General features: G+C 39.1%; 1 protein-coding gene across 1 annotated transcript in view; it reads left to right on the top strand.

Annotated features, from left to right (window-relative positions):
- PHLPP1 (PH domain and leucine rich repeat protein phosphatase 1) overlaps window positions 1–20310 on the top strand; it is a 138853-nt gene that overhangs the window by 61633 nt on the left and 56910 nt on the right. Inside the window, exons 2-3 of the mRNA XM_051612782.1 lie at window positions 12828–13024; window positions 15050–15175. Coding sequence (XP_051468742.1) covers window positions 12828–13024; window positions 15050–15175 — 323 coding nt within the window. The remainder of the gene's footprint in view (window positions 1–12827; window positions 13025–15049; window positions 15176–20310) is intronic.

Here is a 20310-nt window from a genome sequence, read left to right as displayed (position 1 = left end):
GTTTATGCATATCCAGAATATGAGTTCACCGTAGGAGAAAATAAATTTGATTTCAGTCTTAATATTTTACTGGGTTTGGTGAAAAACATTCAATTGAATGGTGTTTCAGCTCAGATTTCATTGTCCTTTACGTAGCCAAATGCAATCTGTATCTAGAAATCTGCTACTTAAAATGCCTAGATATTAGAATATCTATTAAAATCGGTTAGCTTGGCAATATCGTATCTGAAACTTCCATTAAAAAAAAACTCCAATATGAATACTATTCATCTGAAGTATAACAGAATTATACCAGCTTGGAAGCTGACAGTGTTTGGCATTTCTTACCCAACATGCTTCCCTTGTGCAAAGTAAGTAGTTCAGTTGTAATTAAAATTAGTGATTTTTTTTGCTCTTAATAAATTTCACTGAACAAATTTTTATTTCTGCCATATTAAAAATGAAACTGAAGTGCTGACAATTCACAGATTAAAAAAGAATTTGCAAGTATAATGTATTCTTGACCTCTTTCTTCCCTTTCTTGTTGGGGTGGAGATGAAGATATTTGGAACATAAATAGATAGTGTCAAAAAAATAAATCCTCAGGCGTCTCAGTTCTCTCTCTAAGGCGGGTGAGTGGGCAGAATAATAAAAAAGATAGTGCTTTGGGAAGGATTCCTTTAAATATCTATCCAAATACTTTTAAAACTTAATCCTGCAAATGTTTGTGAATGAGAGCATCATGAACTTTTCCTGGATTTTTTTTCTCTGACAGTGAAGCGTTGTACATGTTTTAGAGCAATCAGTTCTAGCAGTGAGCTCTAAAAAATGTCTTTAGGTTGAGGACATCTTGCTGTGTCCAGTCATGCAGTAGGTCTCTGGAAAGGGGGAGGCAAAGGAGGGGATTCTGATCCACCTTCCCTTGTTGTTCCTCCCTATTCAGTTTAGTAAGGTGGTCGGTGAAGATAATGCAGGAGAGGATTTCTGCCATTGGGGTATGGGTTGTTTGTATTCCTCTGCATGGAGGTGACTTGTGAAACAGCTCTCAGAAAATAAAATGTGATGTGATCCATTCCTTTGTGAGGACCTAGGTACTTAAGACAATTGATCATTTAGAGTATGTGGATCAAAATAGAGAGCCTGCTTAAATAAGATCAACATAAGATTTTAGGGTTTTCTCCTGATTGCAGAATGAAAGGTTCAGTACAGTTTTAATAATGTTACAATGTGCTAAACTTCAAAATTACATGCATAAGAGGGGAGTGGTTTTGATTTTATTGGGATGTTTTTTGTTTGTTTGAGATTTGTTTGTTTTGGTAGGATTGGACATGGATGGAAGGTAGAACAGCTTGAGTTGCTCTGCTTTTTTTTCAAAGTAAACAGTTTAAATACATCATCTCTAGAGCCACAATATTTTTTATGCTGGTAAAGAAAGCATTCATTACTATGTCAGGAAAGAGAAATACTGTTATGATGTGGCCACAATCAATACACTTGAACAGACTTTCTTGTGCTGTGTATTATACTGAACACTGTCCAGCTGGACTGCTATTCTCTGTTGGTATTGAGAGGTCTTGGATTCAAATGCCAGTAAAGAAGGTCCTTCCCTTTCAGGATGGAGTCCTCAAATACCTGTAGGCACTTCTGGCTCTTTGGTTATTTTCACGGAAAGGGGTAAGCTTTGAGAAGTAGCCTCAGCTTCAAGTTGATCCTGCCAGTGTTGTGCAGAGTACTCATTGTGAGAGTATTTATGAATCCCTTTCTAAAATGATCATGGATCAGAGTTGAAGTGGTGCTCTGATGAATTTTTAAGTTCCTGGGGTTGTTTTTAGCACACTTGCTTTCCTGTCAAAGCTGAATTTACAAACTTGTTTTGATTTCTCCTAGATAACTTCCTGACTTAAAAGAGAATTCAGGAACTCTAAATCAGACTCTGTACTTTTAAAACTGAACTTTTGTACAGGCTTTTTCTACTCTTGCTACGGATGTGGAAATTTTAAACATTTTTCTTACAGGGACGTGTAGCATGATACAAGAAATCTTATAGTGCAGTCAGCCTTACGAGCTAGCACTTGTGACTGAACTTTCACAGACCCTTGGAGTGCTTTGGACAGAAAACTGATGGGGTTGGGGATGACTCAGATGTGTGATAGTTGATTTAATTTAAAAAGGGAATGGAAAAAGCCAATCTCTTCTGTTTTTTTCCTCTCCTTTGTAATAAAACCATATGACGTGCACTCCTAGACAATTCCCATATGCTATCCAGTTACTTCTAGCCTCTGTGGTAGAAAAGAGAAGAAACGGTGTCAAACCCGATATCTGTGGGCATGCGATAAATCTTTTCTGCTTCTAAGGGTAGAAAAGCATTGGGAAAATGTTCCCTTTCATGTTTCTTCATGATATAGATCTCTTGCTCTCCCCGCTGTTTCCTTCTTCTCTCTTTATAAAATCAGCTTTCCTTCTCTTGTCTTTGTTTTTTTTTCTCAGCACTGTGGTATCAAGTACAGAGTCCTGATACAAGTTGCCTTGTACTGCTGTGTATTTCCATGCGTTGACATAAAAGTTTAATGTATGGCAGCATAATCCATCCTTTTTCATGTAAACTTAAAAAGAGCAAACACTTGAATGACAGAAGTTAGTTTAGAGTAAATCAAAGGCTGCATGTTCTTCAGCTGCAAAACAAGGGTGTTGGCTCTAAGCAAGCAGAAATTGAGGCAGTGAAGTTTTCCAAGGGGTAACTCCTGATCCTGTCTCTCCTTTTCCATCATCCAGGCTTCTGTGTGGTTCTTTGAAGCTTCTCTTGCTGATAAGAGAGAAGTGAAAAATAAGGGCTGTTAAGGGTGTTGTTAGGAACAGTCTCCAGTTACGGAGTTGTAGGACAGAGGGGGAAAGAGGCAACCAAAGGGGGTCCTCCTGGCTTATTGCAGCTCTCACTTTCAGCTGAAGATGTACTCTGTGCCACTCAGTGAACTCAAAACTGTAAATCAAAAAGGCTCTTGCTTTGACTAGCTATTTGGAAAAAAGGGCGTGTATAAACCTTTTATGTAAAATCACATGTACGTACAAGTATTGGCTTCTGTTATGTGGGGAAAGCTGCCAAAATATGGACACAAAACTTATGAAGTAAACTTACCTACCAAGTTATGAGCAGACTGGCTGATATGGTGGAGTAAGATAGGCTTATAGGGACGTTGCCCAGCCAGAATTCCTTCTAGTCATAGAATGAAAATTGCATGTTAGTGAAGCTGAATTGAAATGTTCAGTGTTTCAAGATAGAAAGATAATTCTTTCTGACTAATGTGCTCATGCTTTTTCTCTTTGGGTTTTGTGTTTTTCTGTCTTTGTCCAACTTAAAGCAGTCACTCAATTTTTACCTACTAGTTACTTTTAAAATTTATTAGGTATTGTGGCTTTTGATTGTAGGTTTTGACAATTCCAAATCTATTATCCTGCCATTCTTTTTACAGTGCTAAACTTAGTAAGGATTTGACCAGACAGCATATACATCTTGAAGCTTCATTTCACATCACAGTTATTTGGGATTTATTTTTTTTAAGCTAGACCTAAATGAGAAATGCAAGTTATAGCCTTGTAATACTGTATGGAATTGTTTTGATATAAGCTGGTTATCAGCTGGGTCCTATGATAAAACGAGCTTAGATCTTGATGTATACAATAATGCTAGTACAGTAGTCTGTTGTAGGAAGTGTCATATTTAAAATGTTTTACAAGGATTTAGTTTACCACATGGTTGTAGGTATGTTATAGAATGCATGACTTGTTTTCTGATGAAAGAGCAAGGAAAAAATCGTTGTACTTGGAACTCGAATAGTTCCAAGTCATTTGAACAGTCATTGTGTGGTTAGTGAAATTTTAGCCTAGAATACATTGAAATATGGCATTTGTGTTACATGTGAAGTTCATATGAAACAATCCTTGCCCTATTGTGTCCTTGTTCCTCTGTATTTTTTGTAAATGTTTGGCTACCCACATCTTCCATCCTTAGGGCACGGTGGGAAGGTGCAGGGTTTGGGAGGGGTTGCTCGGCTTCTGCTGGTAAGGAGCACAGGTTTCTACCTTTCTATCATAGTACTAAGACATACAGATGAACTTCTGCCAGGGGCTGTCACTGTTCCTTCTCAGAGGAATGTGCGTTCCAGTAGTTATTTTGAGCTTACATTGCTGTGCTCCATATTGAGCATCTAACGCTGATAAAACCTGAAAGCTGCTGTTATTCTCAGTGGAGTCATTGATGCAGTTTTGCTCTTGAATTCCTTTAAGACTTCAGCTTTGCCTAAAACAGTTAGTTAGCTCAGAGCTTTTGCCAATATGGCAATTGCTTTAGACAGGATAAGTATCCTTTGGGATGCCAGGGATTTTATTGTGCTTGTGGCTTTATTGTGCATTGGGAGTATAACAAGTAGGATTCAATTTTGCATGACTTCACAAAATAAATGTATTTCCAACATTGTGTTCAGCTGTGCTTTATGGTGGCTGAGTAAGGGAGAAAGGGGGAAGATCAGTTAAGCAGCTGTTGGGTCACATTCTACAGAAGCTGTACACGCTGTTATGCAAGTCATGGTGGTACCGGCAAGTTCGTAGGGCCTAGATTAATAATCCCATCTGATGAATTTTAACCTCTTTATTATCAGTGCATACAACTGTAAAACTGTTCAGAAAGTTGAGTCTCCTGAGGCCATCTTAATAAGGAGTAATTTGAAAAGTGTTGCCAATGTATTATTTTAAAATGCATATAAGGGATGTGATCAGATGCCAGCACAAATCTCCTCAGTATAAGACTGTTTTAAATTTACTTTGAGCAAAAATACTTGGTAAATTATCTCACGTAAAAACTTCTTCAGTATCTCCATTAAATCAATCCTAAGTTCAAGTTGAGAAAGTTGTTCTGGATAGTGCTTCCTGGAATGCTCTAGACCAATACTGCAGCTTTTCACAACTTTGTTAAAGCACAGGAGGAAGATGGCAGTTTTTCTCGATGGTTTCTTCTCAGGATATTTCAGTTATCTTTCCTTGCAGAGGTGGCATATGGTGCTTTCCCAAAGGAATTGGTATTGATTTTTGCTGCTCAAGAGAAAGCAGCTCTCTCGCCTTTATGAGCTTTCTTCAAAATGAAGTATTTGGACTTACCAACATAATTCAACCCATTGTATTTCTAATGCAAGCAGAAGTTGGAATATCAAGAGTGCTTTGAGTGCCTCATTGTTTTGCTGAAATAAACAAACCTGCTTACAGGTAACTTGCTTGAATTTCCAGCAGACAAGTGAGGCAGATGGGAATGTGTAGGGCTGAGAGTTTAAATGTGAAGGACCTTTCTTTCATCTGCAGGACTAGTCTGTAGGGATAGATGAAGATGGGATGAAGAATTTGAGAGTAATTGGGTTTTCAGTTTGTTTGAGGGGCAGGGGAATTTTTTTGGGGTTTTGCTTACACATGTTTTACTCAACTGTAAAATCTGTTGAAACACATCGGAGGAGCTAGATCTGGAATTCTTTTGTTACAGTCAGAACAGCTGGACTGCAAGGCTTTGGATTTGCTATTTCAAGATAGTAATCCACATGAATTTCCCCTATTCTTGCTTGCTTTTAATTGCAGATATCATCCTGTTCACTGCTGTTTATCCTACTTTAGGGTGGTTGCCTTTATTGGTGACCTGGTGTTCATACAGGTTAACAATGAGTCTTAAATTAGTTCTGCTGAATCATTTCTATTTTCCTTCAGAAGCTTCTGGCTTATGAAGGTTGTTGTTTAGCTTTTGACAGTAAAGCTATTGCAGCCTTTTTCCACTGATAAATATGCAACTCTCGATAGAAATGCTTTTTGAAAAAAAGTAATCGTTGTTAAATTTTGCCTACACTGTCTTAAGTGTTAATATAACTAGTTTTAGGGCTCGTGTGTGGAGGTGGTGAGTCTTGCGCAAACAAAATACAGGGAATGATGGAGTGAACAAACATTGAACTCTGTCTTAGTGGGGAAAAGAGAGGGATGTTTTCTGCATTATGAAATTCATAAAAACTTTCCTCCAGTGAGGATTTAATGTAAATGGAAAGCAAGATTGTTGCTATAAAACTAATAAATATGTTTTATTGTATCACATCATATAGTGATAATGCTTGTCTTCAAGGGTGATCTTCCTGTAAATTAGGAATATGTTTCACAAAGAGTAAAGGCTTGTCTGTGTTTTACCCTGCCATTTTTGTCACATAGTGAGCATTTCTTTAACGAAAAGAGCTGAGTGAACTCAGTTCAGTAAAATTCATCATTTCTGGTCTGCTTTTGTTTCTCAGGTGTAAAGGTAATGGCCTTCAAGTAGCAGAGCTTGAACTGCTATTTCCTAAAAGAAACATAACCACTTCAGAGCTTTCCCCGGTTCTCATATTAATACAGAGTGCAGCTAAATGAGGGGTATGATGACTAAGTTCTATGCTAATAGATATATGCCCATAAGAAGAGCATAATGGTGACTGAATCCATCTTCCACAGAAATACAGCATCAGTTGAAAGCCTTGAATTAAATCTTACAAGAATTTTGAACAGCCAATTTAGGTTTGAGTGCAAAAATTCAGCTGTTGGTTTTGGAATGGTTTGCCAAGTGAAATTCTGCTATATAGGTTCTTGGTCTGTTGCCTTTGCAAAGGCATCCCCTGTTGGGTGCTGATAGGAGATATGAGGTGAAACTTTGGTCTTAGTTAAATATAAAACCTGCAAATTCTGTGCCTTTGTTCTTAAATGACAACAGCATGAGCCTTCACAAGGACAAATACTTCTAATATGCATGTAACTGTAAGTAGGCTTTCTTCATAAGTTTAAAATGAAAATGAGAACATTACAATAGTATCAGTGTTTTTACTTGTTCTTTTCTGCTTCCTTTGCTGCCCTCTTTTTTTTTCAATCCAACTTGCTACTTTTATTTTTGTACATCGCATTGCACTGGGCCTTGCCTGAAGTCATCACCGCTGTTCTTAGTTTGACAAGAATGTAGGGGGAAGCAGCCTTAAATGACTGAGAAGCTTCAAAAACATTTCAGGCAGTAGCTTCATGTGTATTTAATGAAAAGGTTTGAGCAAAAGTAGAAATCTGCAGAGTGATCTGGCAGCAAGGGTTCAGCGCCAGCTGTTGTGGCACAGTTTCCCAAAGGGTGGGCAAAGACATTCAAGGGCTTCCAGTGTTTTGGGCTAACTGAGGCCACTTTGCACTTAGATCTAGGAAAGACCAGTGCTGAGCCTCAATTTGCAAGCAAGGTGGGTGTGAAGTGTTCCTGATTTCAGGCCAGAGGGATGGTGGGGATGGTGCTCCAGGTATGAACCAAGAGGCTGCCACCCATCCCCCCCTAATTTCACCCCGTCCTCTCCAGCAGCAGCCACCGTGTTACAGCTCTGGCCCCCATGTGCTGTTTCTCTGCTCTCCTTGCTGGACTGCTCACCATGAGCTGTCCCCAAGGCCTCAGTCAAAAAGAGATTCAAGAAATGGAAGCAGCCTGTTTAGTCTGCAAGGGCTTAGGGACAGCTTATGAAGAGCAGCTGATGCAGTAGGGTGATGCAACACTGGCCTGGGGCCAGGGGCCCAGCGGCTTGCAGATGATGATGACCTCTGTAGCTGGCCCAGCTGTGGCAGGAAAAGGACATCCGTGAATTAGGCACTCGGAGTCATTCCGTCATTTCTGAAAAGCCTCAAACTTAGACATTATTCCTCCTGAATAATTAAGCTGCTTTTACCACCCGAGATGGCTTGGGGTGGGCAGTCTCTCCAGCTGGCTGCACCGTGCAGGTCTTGGAGAATTTTTGGTTTTCATTCTGTCAGACCAATATTTGTAATAAAAATAAGACCCGCTGCACAAAAGTGGACGTGTTTCTTATGTCAGCACTTCTCCCTGCTCTTATTTTGGTAATGTCTTAAATCGTTCTTTAGACGCAGACTTCATTTGCTGTACTTTCCAAATGGGGCGGGTGGGGGAAATATTAAGTACTTGCAACTTAATCAGCCATATAGCTGCAGAGAGGTTTTTTTCAAAGTACTTTTATGTCCCATAATGAGCTGGTGTTTTATAACTTCTGATGGTAATGTATTCCATATGCCTTCCATTGCTGGGATAAAGCGCTTTGCTCTATAATCCCAAGCAAGGGGCTGTGAGTATTTAATAAGGTTTGAAGTCTTTGCACAAGGTGGGATATCAGCATGTTGCATACCTGGAGCTTCCTCAGGCTCCTCATAGTAAGGTCTTAGCTCTTCAACATAATGGAAAGATCACTGGTGTCCCATCCATGTTTCCTTTGAAGTACAGGTAGTTCATGCTTCTAACAACAGTCCCACTATTTCAATCAAATTCCCTGCTTTTCCCTGTTCTAAATACCACTACTTTCCCTCCAGGACATGGGACAAACTAAAACGGAGAGGAATTCAACCATGAATATCAAGATAGCCAAATAAGTGGTCTGCTCATAATTCCTTGAGGCATCTCCTGTAATGCATTGCACAGAACAAAAGTCCTGTTGTGGGGGTGCTTAGGAGTTACTGTAGTCTTGGAGTCCTGACAGGAATGAAAAATAATCTTTTTATGGTTTCTTGCTAAAACTGCTCTGATTGGGCTTAACATTTGAAAAACATTTTCTGGTATGTGACTATTCTAGATGTTCTGGCATATTTGCCTCCACTCTGATTAAGGCAACAATAATTATCTTAAAAGTTTTTGGCAGGATTCAAATTTGTGTTTCAAGTCACAAAGGATCATCGTTGCCGTTTTACCTGCATGACTGTTGGCTTCACTGTAATGTCAGAGGTCCCTGTGCAAACTCATCTGCTCCTTCTGGGTATAGTTAAAACCAAAGAAAAATCTGAATATGAATCCTGTGGTGTCTATGAATCCTCTGCTGTCTTCTGAATCTTGAATGGGAGGTCTGCAAAACAGATTGAGGAATGTGATTTCAGAACTGCTGATGCTTTTACTGAAAATAGTGCTTTCATTGCTATTGGTAGGTTACCTCAAAACCATCTGATTTTTGGTGGTTATGCTATGGTTATGCCGTAATTTGTGGTCCTTAATCCTCAGCCTTAAGGCATTCTGACGAATTCCAAATTACCCCATCCCTCCTGCGAGAAGGTCATGTGCGTTCTCATTTTGTTGTTTTCCAGGCCATACCTGCCAAAAGGCAGGTGCATTACTGAGTCTGTTTCCTTGTCCGCTGCTCCCCAGCATGTCAGGGATGACCTCTCTTAGAGGAGCTGCCCGTGGGGCAATGTGAGACTCACCTACCTGTTGCTTTCCTTGTTGAAGCAAGGAGCAGCCAGTGCTGCAATTGTCTCACGCTGTTTCCAAGTCCGATCCTGCTTCTGTTGTGGCAGAGCTCACTGTTCATCTAAACTTCTCCTGCTTTTATGCTCTCCTGGCAGCAAGTATCTGGGCTCTTTAAAGCTGCAGTCTGTCCAAGCTTATCTTTCAGTAGGCAAGGCTGTTTCTTGTCAGATAGCTTTTGCTCACAGTTACCTGCAAAACTTCTGTGGATTTAGGGATCTGGTTCCGTGACTAGTTGGCATGTCCTTGAATAACCTGTACTTAAAGTCCAAATAAGCCAGCAGCTCTTGACTTTTTCCCCCCGTCCTCTCCTTCTGTGATAATAGAACGCTGTGATACTATAAAATCTTAATGCTTACAAGCCCTTTAGCAGGGAAGCTGAGTATGTGAGCAGAGTGAGTCTAGGGCAACAACGTGATTCAGTATTAAAAATACATTTTTCAAGTTGCAGAGTCACAGAATTGTGGAAGAGCCCAGGTTGGAAGGGATCTCGAAAGATCATCTGGTTCAACCACATGGTTGGTCATGTAGTGAAGTAGACAAGAATAGGAAGAGAGAAACCATTTGCTTTGATGAAGTAGGCCCAGTATTTTATTTCTCTATGTTCTCATCAGGAACCTTCTAGCTTTCATGTAGCAAGGGCTGGGAAAAAGCACCTTAAATCCTTAAAGTTTGAAGGGGGTGTTTAATTTGGTTTATATTTGCAGGAATAACTGAATATTCTTACCCTGGTACTTTGTTCATCAGATCTGAAGTTTGAGAAGAAGTACAGTTCATATGTAGCATGAATACTTCAAGTTCTGAAGTAGCTCTGTTCTGGCTTTTCTAGTAAACATTTACTGATTATACTATTGTTACTGTGACTTGTGACTTAAAACCTCCGTGAATTTATATAAAACTTGAAAGAACTGTCTTTTAGAGACTTCTGAGTAGTTTTACAGGTCCAGCTGTTCCTTATTTCAGTAGCTAGTCCAAGAGAGTCTGGTCCTAGGCATCAGGTTTCTTGGGCTTCTGATTGTTATTATTTCCTGCCCTGAAACTTTCCTGAAGGCTTATTTTTCAGCACCCTGTGTGAAGTGCAGGCACCCAGTGTGGTAGTCATTTTACCACTAGAGTAGGCAGGGTAATGTTACTTTTGTATTGCTCCTGCATTCTGTTGTGTTTCCTGCCAAGTCTTGTGGCTGCAGCACTGTAGTGGAAGCTCATACTCTTTGTTATCCACCATAATCCTAAAGAACTTCTGAGGTTTGGTGTTTTACAGGACACAAATCTGCCCATATTATGTGCATATTATGCCTTTTGTTCCTGTATGGGTAAAGTTGGATTTGGCTATATTGAAATGAATGTTGCTGAATGAGCTTGGTTTCCCAAGGGATTGAGGTTGTTCTTTGCAATCCTCAGGGGTTCATATTGCAGTGGATTGTGCTTTTCCAGTGAAGTTAGAATACAGCCAGAAACAGGCCCCAAAAAATGACTGTAAAATGTCACTTTTGAGGTGAAACTGCCCACATCCCTGACAACTATTCCGTATACAACCATACTCCTAATATTACCAGGCTGTTTTTACTCCGTTATACATATTTTATTGTTTCTGTGTGTGATTAATTCTTTAATCAATGCTTTGTGACATGGCATCCATAGTTCTGCATAACTAGGTAGATTATAATTTATTCTAGCAACCAGATTCTTTATATTCCAAATGTAAAGTTGGATTTAGCTTTAGAGTTTAATTAAGGTTGAGTTGCTCTGGTTTACTCACTTGTATTCCCTATCACTCTTTCTGTAGCTTTGCATAGAATGAATGTTCCCTTCCCGTCTCTTGTGTTGGGCAAAGTATTTATCCACAGCTTCTGTTGTTGGATTTGAATTTGCTTGGCAGTGAAATGTCTGCTTTCTTGAGGAACCTATTTTTCTATTAGATGGCGCTACCCTGTGGGCATTGAAGTTTTAGTCTTTTAGCTTCAAGCAACAGTGATGTTCCTGCAGATCCAAACTGGCAGACATCAGTAGCCTAAATGCTAGTGTTTAATAGAGCAGAGCAAGGCTTCAGGGTAACTATGCCAAGTCTTGGCTCATTAAACCAGCAGGAAGATTCAAGAAGGCTGCTTTTAAAGATAAGGGCAAGAATTGGCAGAGGGTAGGCGGAGGTGAGAGAATGGCAGTGGGTAGGCCATGTGGTGTAGGTCTTGTCTTCCTATAGGCATTCTCAAGGCAAGACCAGACTCATTGAGACAAATGAGCTGTCATACAAGCAGGAGTAATAGCAAGTTGGAGTAGTAGTGTGACAAGTGCAGCACTTGTCACTGCTGCAGTTTAATTGACACTGATCTGAAATGCCAGGTTTGAAAGACAGAATCAATTTGCTGCTTTTCTGGAGTCCTAACTAGTTAATAATTCCTTGGTTTTTAAGAATTGTGGTATAGATTAGTGTAGGAAAATGAGAGACTTATCTTTCATCATGATGGGGAAGCTACTTGGAACTTTGGTTTGTTTATCCAGGGGAGCTGTCTGCCATAGTTTCACCAACACTGGTATGCTTCCAGAATTGTCAACTGGTTTAATTTGAATGTGGTTGCCTCTTGTCTCTGTTTGCAGAAGATTTAGTGTATTTGGGTGACTCAGATCTGGGCTAGGATGTTTAAGATTTGATAGGGTAACTTGATGTGGATAAATACTTCAGATTAGAATGAGCAAATTGTGCTTCTTCCCATTTATCTCTTAAAAAAATTAGGTCCTGTAAGAGCAGAGATTAGATGCTTGTCTTTTTTTGCCAGTGCTAATGATGGTTTCCATAGAGTAGAATCTTATTAATAGATTAAATTAGTAGACTCTGAGCCATTTGAAGTAATTTAACAGATTTGGTCTAATTGGTAGTCTTGCTAATAATTTCAATTATTATAAATAGCTAATTCATTGCAATACAGACAAAAGAACTTCACTCTTTCCAAAGCTCTACTCAGACTGAAGCAGGGCCTTTGAGGGATTTTATCTGGGTTGCATCTGCTTACATTGTGACTGAGTGTACTACCTCTGCTGTGGAGTTCCTACTGAACAGGGTGGGCTGGAAAGAGCATGAACTGTATTGTTGGAGAAACTATTGAAGATGTTCAAACCATGATCTTAAGGCTGCGTAGAAGAGACATGGAAGCATAAAGGTGTGGGTCAGCATGTAGTACATCACCCCTTTTGCAGTTACCAAGCAGTCAATGTGAACTCAACTGGGATGAACATTGAATGTCCAGGTCCTGTAGAGAAGACTGCTACCATTATTTGGTACTTCTGTGACTATTGAAGGTCACTCAATGTATTGCAAGACCATGGTCTGCAATCCATGATACCAACTGGTCATATCCCTCTACCTGTAAAAGAAACCTGTAGTAAGCTGACACTAAATTACCTGTTTGCTTGGTTTAGAAGCTGTGTTTCATTTGTCACACTGTGGTCTGTAGCTTGAAAACTTGCTTATGAAGTCTCAGGTTGACTTGAGTGAAAGAGGCAAAGATTTTCCATGATTAAGTGGATGCTTTTGTTTCTATTTCAGGAAAACCCCACAGCATTGGCAGCTCCGAACGGATTCAGCTCTCAGGAATGTACAATGTTCGAAAAGGGAAAATACATTTGCCAGTCAACAGATGGACAAGACGCCAAGCTATCCTTTGTGGAACATGCCTAATTGTTTCATCAGTAAAAGAAAGCCAGACTGGAAAGATGCATGTTCTCCCTTTAATTGGTGGAAAAGTAAGAGATTTTATTTTATGCATTAGATTGCCTTAATCTCTGTCTTTTTAGGCAGAGAAGATTACATTAAATTATGATGGTTCCTAGCCTCTCAAAAGCTTCTTTCTGTAAATGGGGTTATCAAAGTATGTAAATTACTTTTGATGATGGTCAGAGTCATATTTAACAATTGCCAACATTTGGAGTAAGAAAAGCAAAGCAAGGGTAACACATTCAGTTTCCTTTTCATGTGTACAATGTTAAATGTTTCAAATGTGCAATAGCATACAACCAAAGGATACATGCAGCTGTGTTGTGTATGATCTGTACCATGCCTCTTTGTCCAGCTTTTATCCATGTTAGATTACTCTAAGATCTGAAAACTAACCAATAAGGGCATGTGCTTGCTTTCAACATGGGACTTTTTTTGAGTATTCAGCATTTTATAAAAAGTGGTCTAACATAAGCTAACAGCAACAACCATATTTACTTTTAAAGAGCTGAAACTGGACTTCTTTTTCTATTGATTACATCTGAAAAACAAGAGGTGCAGTTTGAACACAAGGAGAGTTTTTTCCTGGGGAGAGTGACTGAGCACTGGCACAGGTTGCCCAGAGAGGTTGTGAAGTCTCCTTCCTTGAAGATATTCAAGATTCATCTTGACATAGTCCTGAGCTACTAGACGTAGATGGTCCTGCTTGAGCTGGGGGGTTTGAACCAGGTGACTCCAGAGGTCCCCTTTCCATCTCAACCATTCTGTGAATCTGTGAAATTTTAGTGAAGGCAGTAAGATTACAACATGACTATTTCAGCCTAAATAGTGTTTCAGAGTACTATTATTGGCTTGATTAGCCAAGATAATGGGAGGAGAATCATTAGGTTGAGAATGAATTTACAGCTGAAATAATGTTCTTTTACCTTGCATACTGATAAATTTGATTCTAAAGAGTCATTGGGAGAGAAACAAGCTTCACAAAGTTATATATGCAGACTAAAGTTGATTCATTAATATTCTATATTAGCAATGTGGAAAGTAGTCTTTCCTTCTAGGAGCTGTTTTTCCTATCTCCTTTCGTAATTCTGCATGTGATTCTTCAGCTTTTCCCTGGAGGTACTGAAGTAGAGATATTTTCCCTTTAGCAGCAGTGGTTGAACTCTGACAGTGAATTTTATTCCTGGCTGTAACACACTGGAGAGGACAGGATTCAAGTGTCCATTTGCCTTCTCTTTGAGACAAAAAAGGTGTTGGGTTTTTTAATTATTTAAAAAGAGAAGAGATTGCGTACACTTTTTCTTTAATTGCTTAATATGGAATTTCTAAGTTGTTTTTGCACAAAAATACCTTGTGTAATGTAAAATATGCTGACTTTGTTAAGCAGAAAGTTGACAACCAGTTTTAAAAGAAGAGGAGAACTAAGCTGAGAAAAAAGTACTTGAGAGCTTCTGCTGACAAAGCTTGGGAGGAGGATGCTTGGCACATAACTAAGTGTTTTTTATATTATTGCTCAAAAAATATCCTTCCTCAACCCCATAAATACTCCTCACTTCCTGGTTTGCAAAGGCTTTCCAGAATGCAGTGCTGAGACACTGAGACCATAAGTTGTGTGGGACTTACCGTGTATGGTAGCTGAATGATGTATTCTGGGTGTTTTTTAGCAAGTTGAGAAATGCCAAAAAATTTAATTGGGCTGTAAGAGAAGCATTTTTTTAAGCCTGCTTTTAATAACCCAGAGTATAAATTGTACTTCTTTAGGTTGTATAAAGACAGTCTTAAACGTGTTTCATTGGGAAACCTTTTATGGTCTCTCTTAAAATATTGACGTTCTTGATGGTTTTCTCATTTGGTTCCTTTGTCCTTCTGGTCTTTTTCCTTGCTTGTGTAGATTCCATGAATATTTGACAGCCAAGATCCATCTTGAGTGCTTGAGAGGGTTTTTCCAACTCTACTTGAAGTGCTCCTCTTGGGCACACTTTTAACTTTGCCCTGGGGAGTTCTGTAGATGCTTTTGATTCTAGTTCACTAACAGTTTTTTGTCTCTACTGTAGGTGGAAGAAGTGAAAAAGCACCAGCACTGTTTAGCATTTAGCTCCTCTGGACCTCAGAGCCAGACCTACTACATTTGTTTTGATAACTTCACTGAATATTTGCGATGGCTTCGACAAGCATCAAAGGTGAGGAGAGTGCTAATTCCTGCCTCAATAGGATGTTAGTAGTGTTTCCCCCAGTTCTGTCTTCTCCATGAAGTAATATAGTCCCTCTTCTGGGTTCATTGTCATAAACTGTTACTGTTAGCGGTACCTAACAAAACCTCAGTTTGGGAGCCCTCAATAACAGCAGACAAGGGAGGTGAATTTTTCTGTGTTTGTATTGAGACTTTGTTCTACCACGGTTGTGTAAACAAAGTGCTGTGCTGGACTTTATCCCTTTTCTCACCTTGATCCAGCTGGACAGATGGAGTGAGATCATTGGAACAAAAAGGATGACAAATACAACTGTCAAAATTCCAGTTAAAAAGCTTTGTTTCAGTGTTAATAAAATCTAAAATTGTGCTGGATTTAAAAAATTTGCTACTTACACACTGCCTGAAGATTGAATTGCTAGAATTAAGGAATATTTTTCTGGCTTGGAAATGTTCAATCTGTTTTTAGTTTTATAATGATTTGATTATTTTTTTTAATAAGTAATCGTTTTATGTCAGTAAAAAGATTACTAAAGCCTTCATAAACTGAATTTTATACTGTGCTTAGACCACAATTTCTTAAGAGAATTCAGGCCTTGCATTATTTTGTTTGAATCTTCTGGTCCACTTTGTGTTGTTGAAAGATTGTTTCTGTAATTACCTGTATTATCTCTTAATGCCTGTCACTTTTCTGATAAATTCTCTCTAAAATAATTTACACATCTTGAATGACTGATTTTTTTATTTTTACCACACAAGTTCTTTTACTGTGCTGTCAGCACTCTCTCTCTCTGGTTTTCTTGTTGGGCCTAAACTGTCTATTAATTTTATACTTGATGGGGCTGTGTGTTTATGCTCTTTATTATGTTAAAGCAACTTGCTTTTATGTATTACTACTTAAGACACATTTGTAGCACACTAGATCTATTTTATGTTTTTAGATTGCAGGAATTATCCAGCTATTGCCAGTGGTACAGCCAGGGTTGTTGGGTTTTATTAGAGGTTTGATTATTATGTCAAACTTTCCTTGAGCAGTAACTGTGGCACCTCCCAACACATACATCGTTTAGAGTGTCCTTTAGATAATATTTTTTTTTTCTAGTAAGTTTAAAAATTATCTTTAAAGATGCTGTTCTGGCATCCCTGCTCAGGTCTGTTAAGCCTCAGGGTAAAAATCCCCAAGGCATGTTGTATGAGACAGTGGGGCATGGTCTGTCAGGTTTTTGAGTTCTTGCCGCTTTGTCACTCTCTGGGATAGCAGTGCCCTTTCATCTCCAGAGGCTTTGACATCAGATAAATGAAAGGCAGATCTAATGAGAGAGGAAAACAGTGGAAAACAATGAACTTTAGAAGTAGAGATAAATGGCCAGAAAGCCCCTCTGAATTACTGGCAGCATAAGCTTGTTCTGTGCCATGCTGTGCTTCTCTCTTTCTCTCTGGTTCACCAAATGACTAACAGCATTGGGACGATAGCCAGCATGAGAACATACCCCCATGCACTCATGAGATCCTCCCATTTTTCTTATGTAAGAGTAGAAAGAAAATACATAGTTTGCAGTATCTTTTCAGCTGTCAGAACTGAAGGAACCCACTATGCTATTCGTTTTGTTGGTGAACCATGCTTTGAGGGAAAAAATAAAATACTGCCTTTTCCCCAACTCCACCGCCCAGCCCCCAAAACTAAGGCTCAGCATTCTGGATTCATGGATTTTGAAACAGTACTTTGCCACTTCAAGTTGCTTTTTTGTAATGCTTGGGTTTTCTACCCTTACACTGAAAAAGACAGACGAGCACAATTGTATTGACAGTTGTCTGTGCAGTAACATTGCTTCTGAAGAACAGAAATGGAGAAACTAGTAATGCTGCAAAAGTAACTCAGATTTCCTCATGTCCAACTGCGTGATTGGGCACTGCACCGTCCCTGATTCACATGTACAAATAAATGAGAAAAAGTTTCAGCTTCAGCTCTGTCATTCTCACTAGCATTCTCGCTCAAGAAAAAAACAACTAGCATTTATATCAGGTACTCTGCCTCAGGTGTTTGGACACCACTCAAGTTCAAAGATGTTGAAATATTCTTCCTAACCAAGAAAATACCATGTAAAGCGTTGTATGTCTAAAGGCAAGCTAATTTAGGGAGAGAAATGTTATGGCTCCCTAGCTTCTAGTTGTTTGTTGTGGGCTATGTCACATGGTGCTTACATATGCTTCTTTAATGGTGGTGCTGTATAGAGTACTTTTGTGAATTGTTATGAATAATATTTAAGACTGTATTTTAAATCTAGATTATATTTAACGGCATTCGGTTTAAAACCTGCATTTGTGCTAAGTTCAGTGGTAGTTTTTCTGCAGTCCTTTGTGGTCTTCTGATATACGCTGCTGGAAACTGAGGCTTCTGATACTTTGCAAGTGTTGTGACAGCTTTAATTATAAATTTTAATACACAAGGACATCCTTGGTAAAAAATTTCAATTAAAATCACTCAATTCAGTTTTTAACTATGAAAAAAAGATTTCACATCTGTCTTCTGTATACTTCAGAAGAGCTAGATGATGATGTTATTTTAACTTTTAAATAACAAGCTTAATCTTGAGAGGAGACTTTGCAAAGAATGCTTGCTCTGCAGTCTTTCTCCCCACAGAATACTGGCAATGTTGACTTTTTAGTGGTTTTCCAGAAAAAGACAAATGACTCCTGCAATAAATATTTGTATGCTAGAGAAGTTTTGAATCTATGTTTGCAGAGGCCATTTAATTAAAAATGAGCATCACTCCTGCATAATCTGATTAATTCTAACAGTCAAATCTATCTTAGACAAGACAGCTCTTATGCTCTGCCCCAGCAAATTTTTGGAAGGGGTTGGTGAATAGGTGTTAGGATTGGTTTTCCTGTATGTGAATGTCCTGAGGTGAACAGAACTCCTGTTTTCAGGACAGAGTGAAGTTATTGAAAAAAATACTGACCTAAATATCAAACTTCATGACATACTTACTCCAAATAGGTCAATTTTAGATATGCTGATTTAGCTTCAAACAGAATATTTTTAAAAGCTGGAAATGTGACTTGTTTGTTAATATTGATAGTTCTGTACCACAGTGCATTTCTTTCCTTTTACTTACCAAATATTTGAGTCCTAATTAAGGAAGCTGAAAAGGAAAGCAACAACAAAAAAATTAATTCTTTGTGACCTAGTAAGTTCATTTTGTTGCCAAGTGTTGAAAAATAAGCATATGCAACTGGGAGGGGGAAGGAAGGAACATCTTCATGGCTTTAAAGAATTTTGTTTGCATTAAGTTGGCATGATGTTCTGGAACTCACACAATTATCTGCAGGGCAGCTTGGATCTGCCACAGTTTACTACTTGAATGTCAAGTGCAGAAGGACAGGCAAAGAATGTGCAGCTGACAGTGAAGAGGACATGAGGAGGGCTTTCCTCATTTGCCTCTTCCAAAACCTGAAAAGCTTTATTGTAGCAGGAGAGAGAGAGGGAGTTTTATGTATGAAGTGTTACTGAGCAGTGGAACTTGCTGTAGTGAAGCTTATGTTTGGGGTGTGCTGGTGAGCTCCTGCTGTTGACACTTCCAACACCTAAGCTTAGTTTAATATTTTTCAACATGTGAAATTGCTGTTTAAGTGTTGACTGGTTCACAATTCATGATATGGATTGTTTGGCTGGAGGAACAGGGTTAATCGTCCTCCATTTGCCAAGGCATACAATTAAAATGGGATGTTGATGTCTGCCTCAGAAATTCAGTATTGCAGAGCTTAACCAAGGACATATTATAGGGTTTTATCTTCTTGGAAATAGTGTACATCACTGGGCATGTTGAGACATGCAGACCCCACAGAACTTCATCCCTCTTGGCTTTAGAAGAGCAGGAGGTATGTCAACAGCTTCATGTGACAATTGTTTCTGGCTCTAATGCTCTGTTCAGTTGGGCAGATAGGGGAGGAGGTATTGAGAGACACAGCTATAGATAATGCATGACTGCCTCACATAAGCTACCTGTGCATGGCCACGCTCTACACACAGATAGGTAAAGACGTACAGACACACGGCCCTGTGTGTGCACACACCACTGTCTGCTTCCCAGGCTGAGTTGCACAACTGTGGCTGTAAGGACAGTGTGTTTAGTGGGAAAAAATCAGTTCTGTGGGGTTTAGGTGCCAGGGTGGATTTGCATCTATACACAGAAGAACCCTCCTGTTTAAAATACGCTGAATATCCAAAAACAGATCCTTGATTTAAAAGCTATGGAACTTAGGAGTTCTTCTGCGTGCCTTTGTACTTTCCCTTCCCTGTTTCAGTAACCTTTGTCTTCAAGTCTGCAGTGGAAATGTATGGTGTTCCAGATGACCCTAGCCTGCTGTGAAAAAAGAGTAAATTATGATGTCAGCATACATTGTGTTTTAAAAGTGCTAAAAATAGCAAGAATAGCAAATTCAAGAGAGACGGGTGTGCAGCCATGTTGGTCTTATTGCTTCCGTATCAGTGCAGAATGCCCTCTTAATACATCTATTTCCACTGTTAAACTAACAGACAATAACATCAGATTTTAATTTAGTTTATACTGTGCAAATGAGTAATGCATTAGCATCTACAGCAGTAGTCTCAATCTTTCTTCAACTTGTGTAGAGACCTACCTGAAGCAGCAGTGCAAAATCAACTTTTTAGCTTTTTTTCCTCTAAAGTTACCTAGTTCTGACCAGCTGCCTCAGTGTTCTAGCGTTTTTTTTTTGTCTAAGTGTGATGGTTGTCTTTGGAGACAGTGTTGTGAAATGCAAGTCTGAACTGTGTGAAGAGGATGAAGTTGATCTGATTCTAGTCATGATTTTTATTTCTGCTGGGGAAGAAGTTCTGAGTTCTGACTGCAAACAAGCTTAAATCTGTATAATTTAAAAACTTAATTCCTTAAGCAGTTCTGCAAATATAGTTCCAAAATAGGAGACCAAGACAATGAGCTGGTGCAAGTGTTTTTCAGAAGTGGTGCTGAGGACATGCAGTGAGCAACAGTTAAGCATTACTGCTAGAGAGGTACCTGCCTGTAAGCTGTGCTTCATCCACCTTTAAGCTAGTGAAAGATAATCAACTGTAGGACTGCCTATTCTTCAGTACAGAAGATTCTG

This window comes from Apus apus, chromosome 2, assembly GCF_020740795.1.
Source record: "Apus apus isolate bApuApu2 chromosome 2, bApuApu2.pri.cur, whole genome shotgun sequence".
NCBI classification, from domain to species: Eukaryota; Metazoa; Chordata; class Aves; order Apodiformes; family Apodidae; genus Apus; species Apus apus.
The sequence above is the reverse complement of the archived record's forward strand: the minus strand, read 5'-3'. Positions and strand labels throughout refer to the sequence as shown.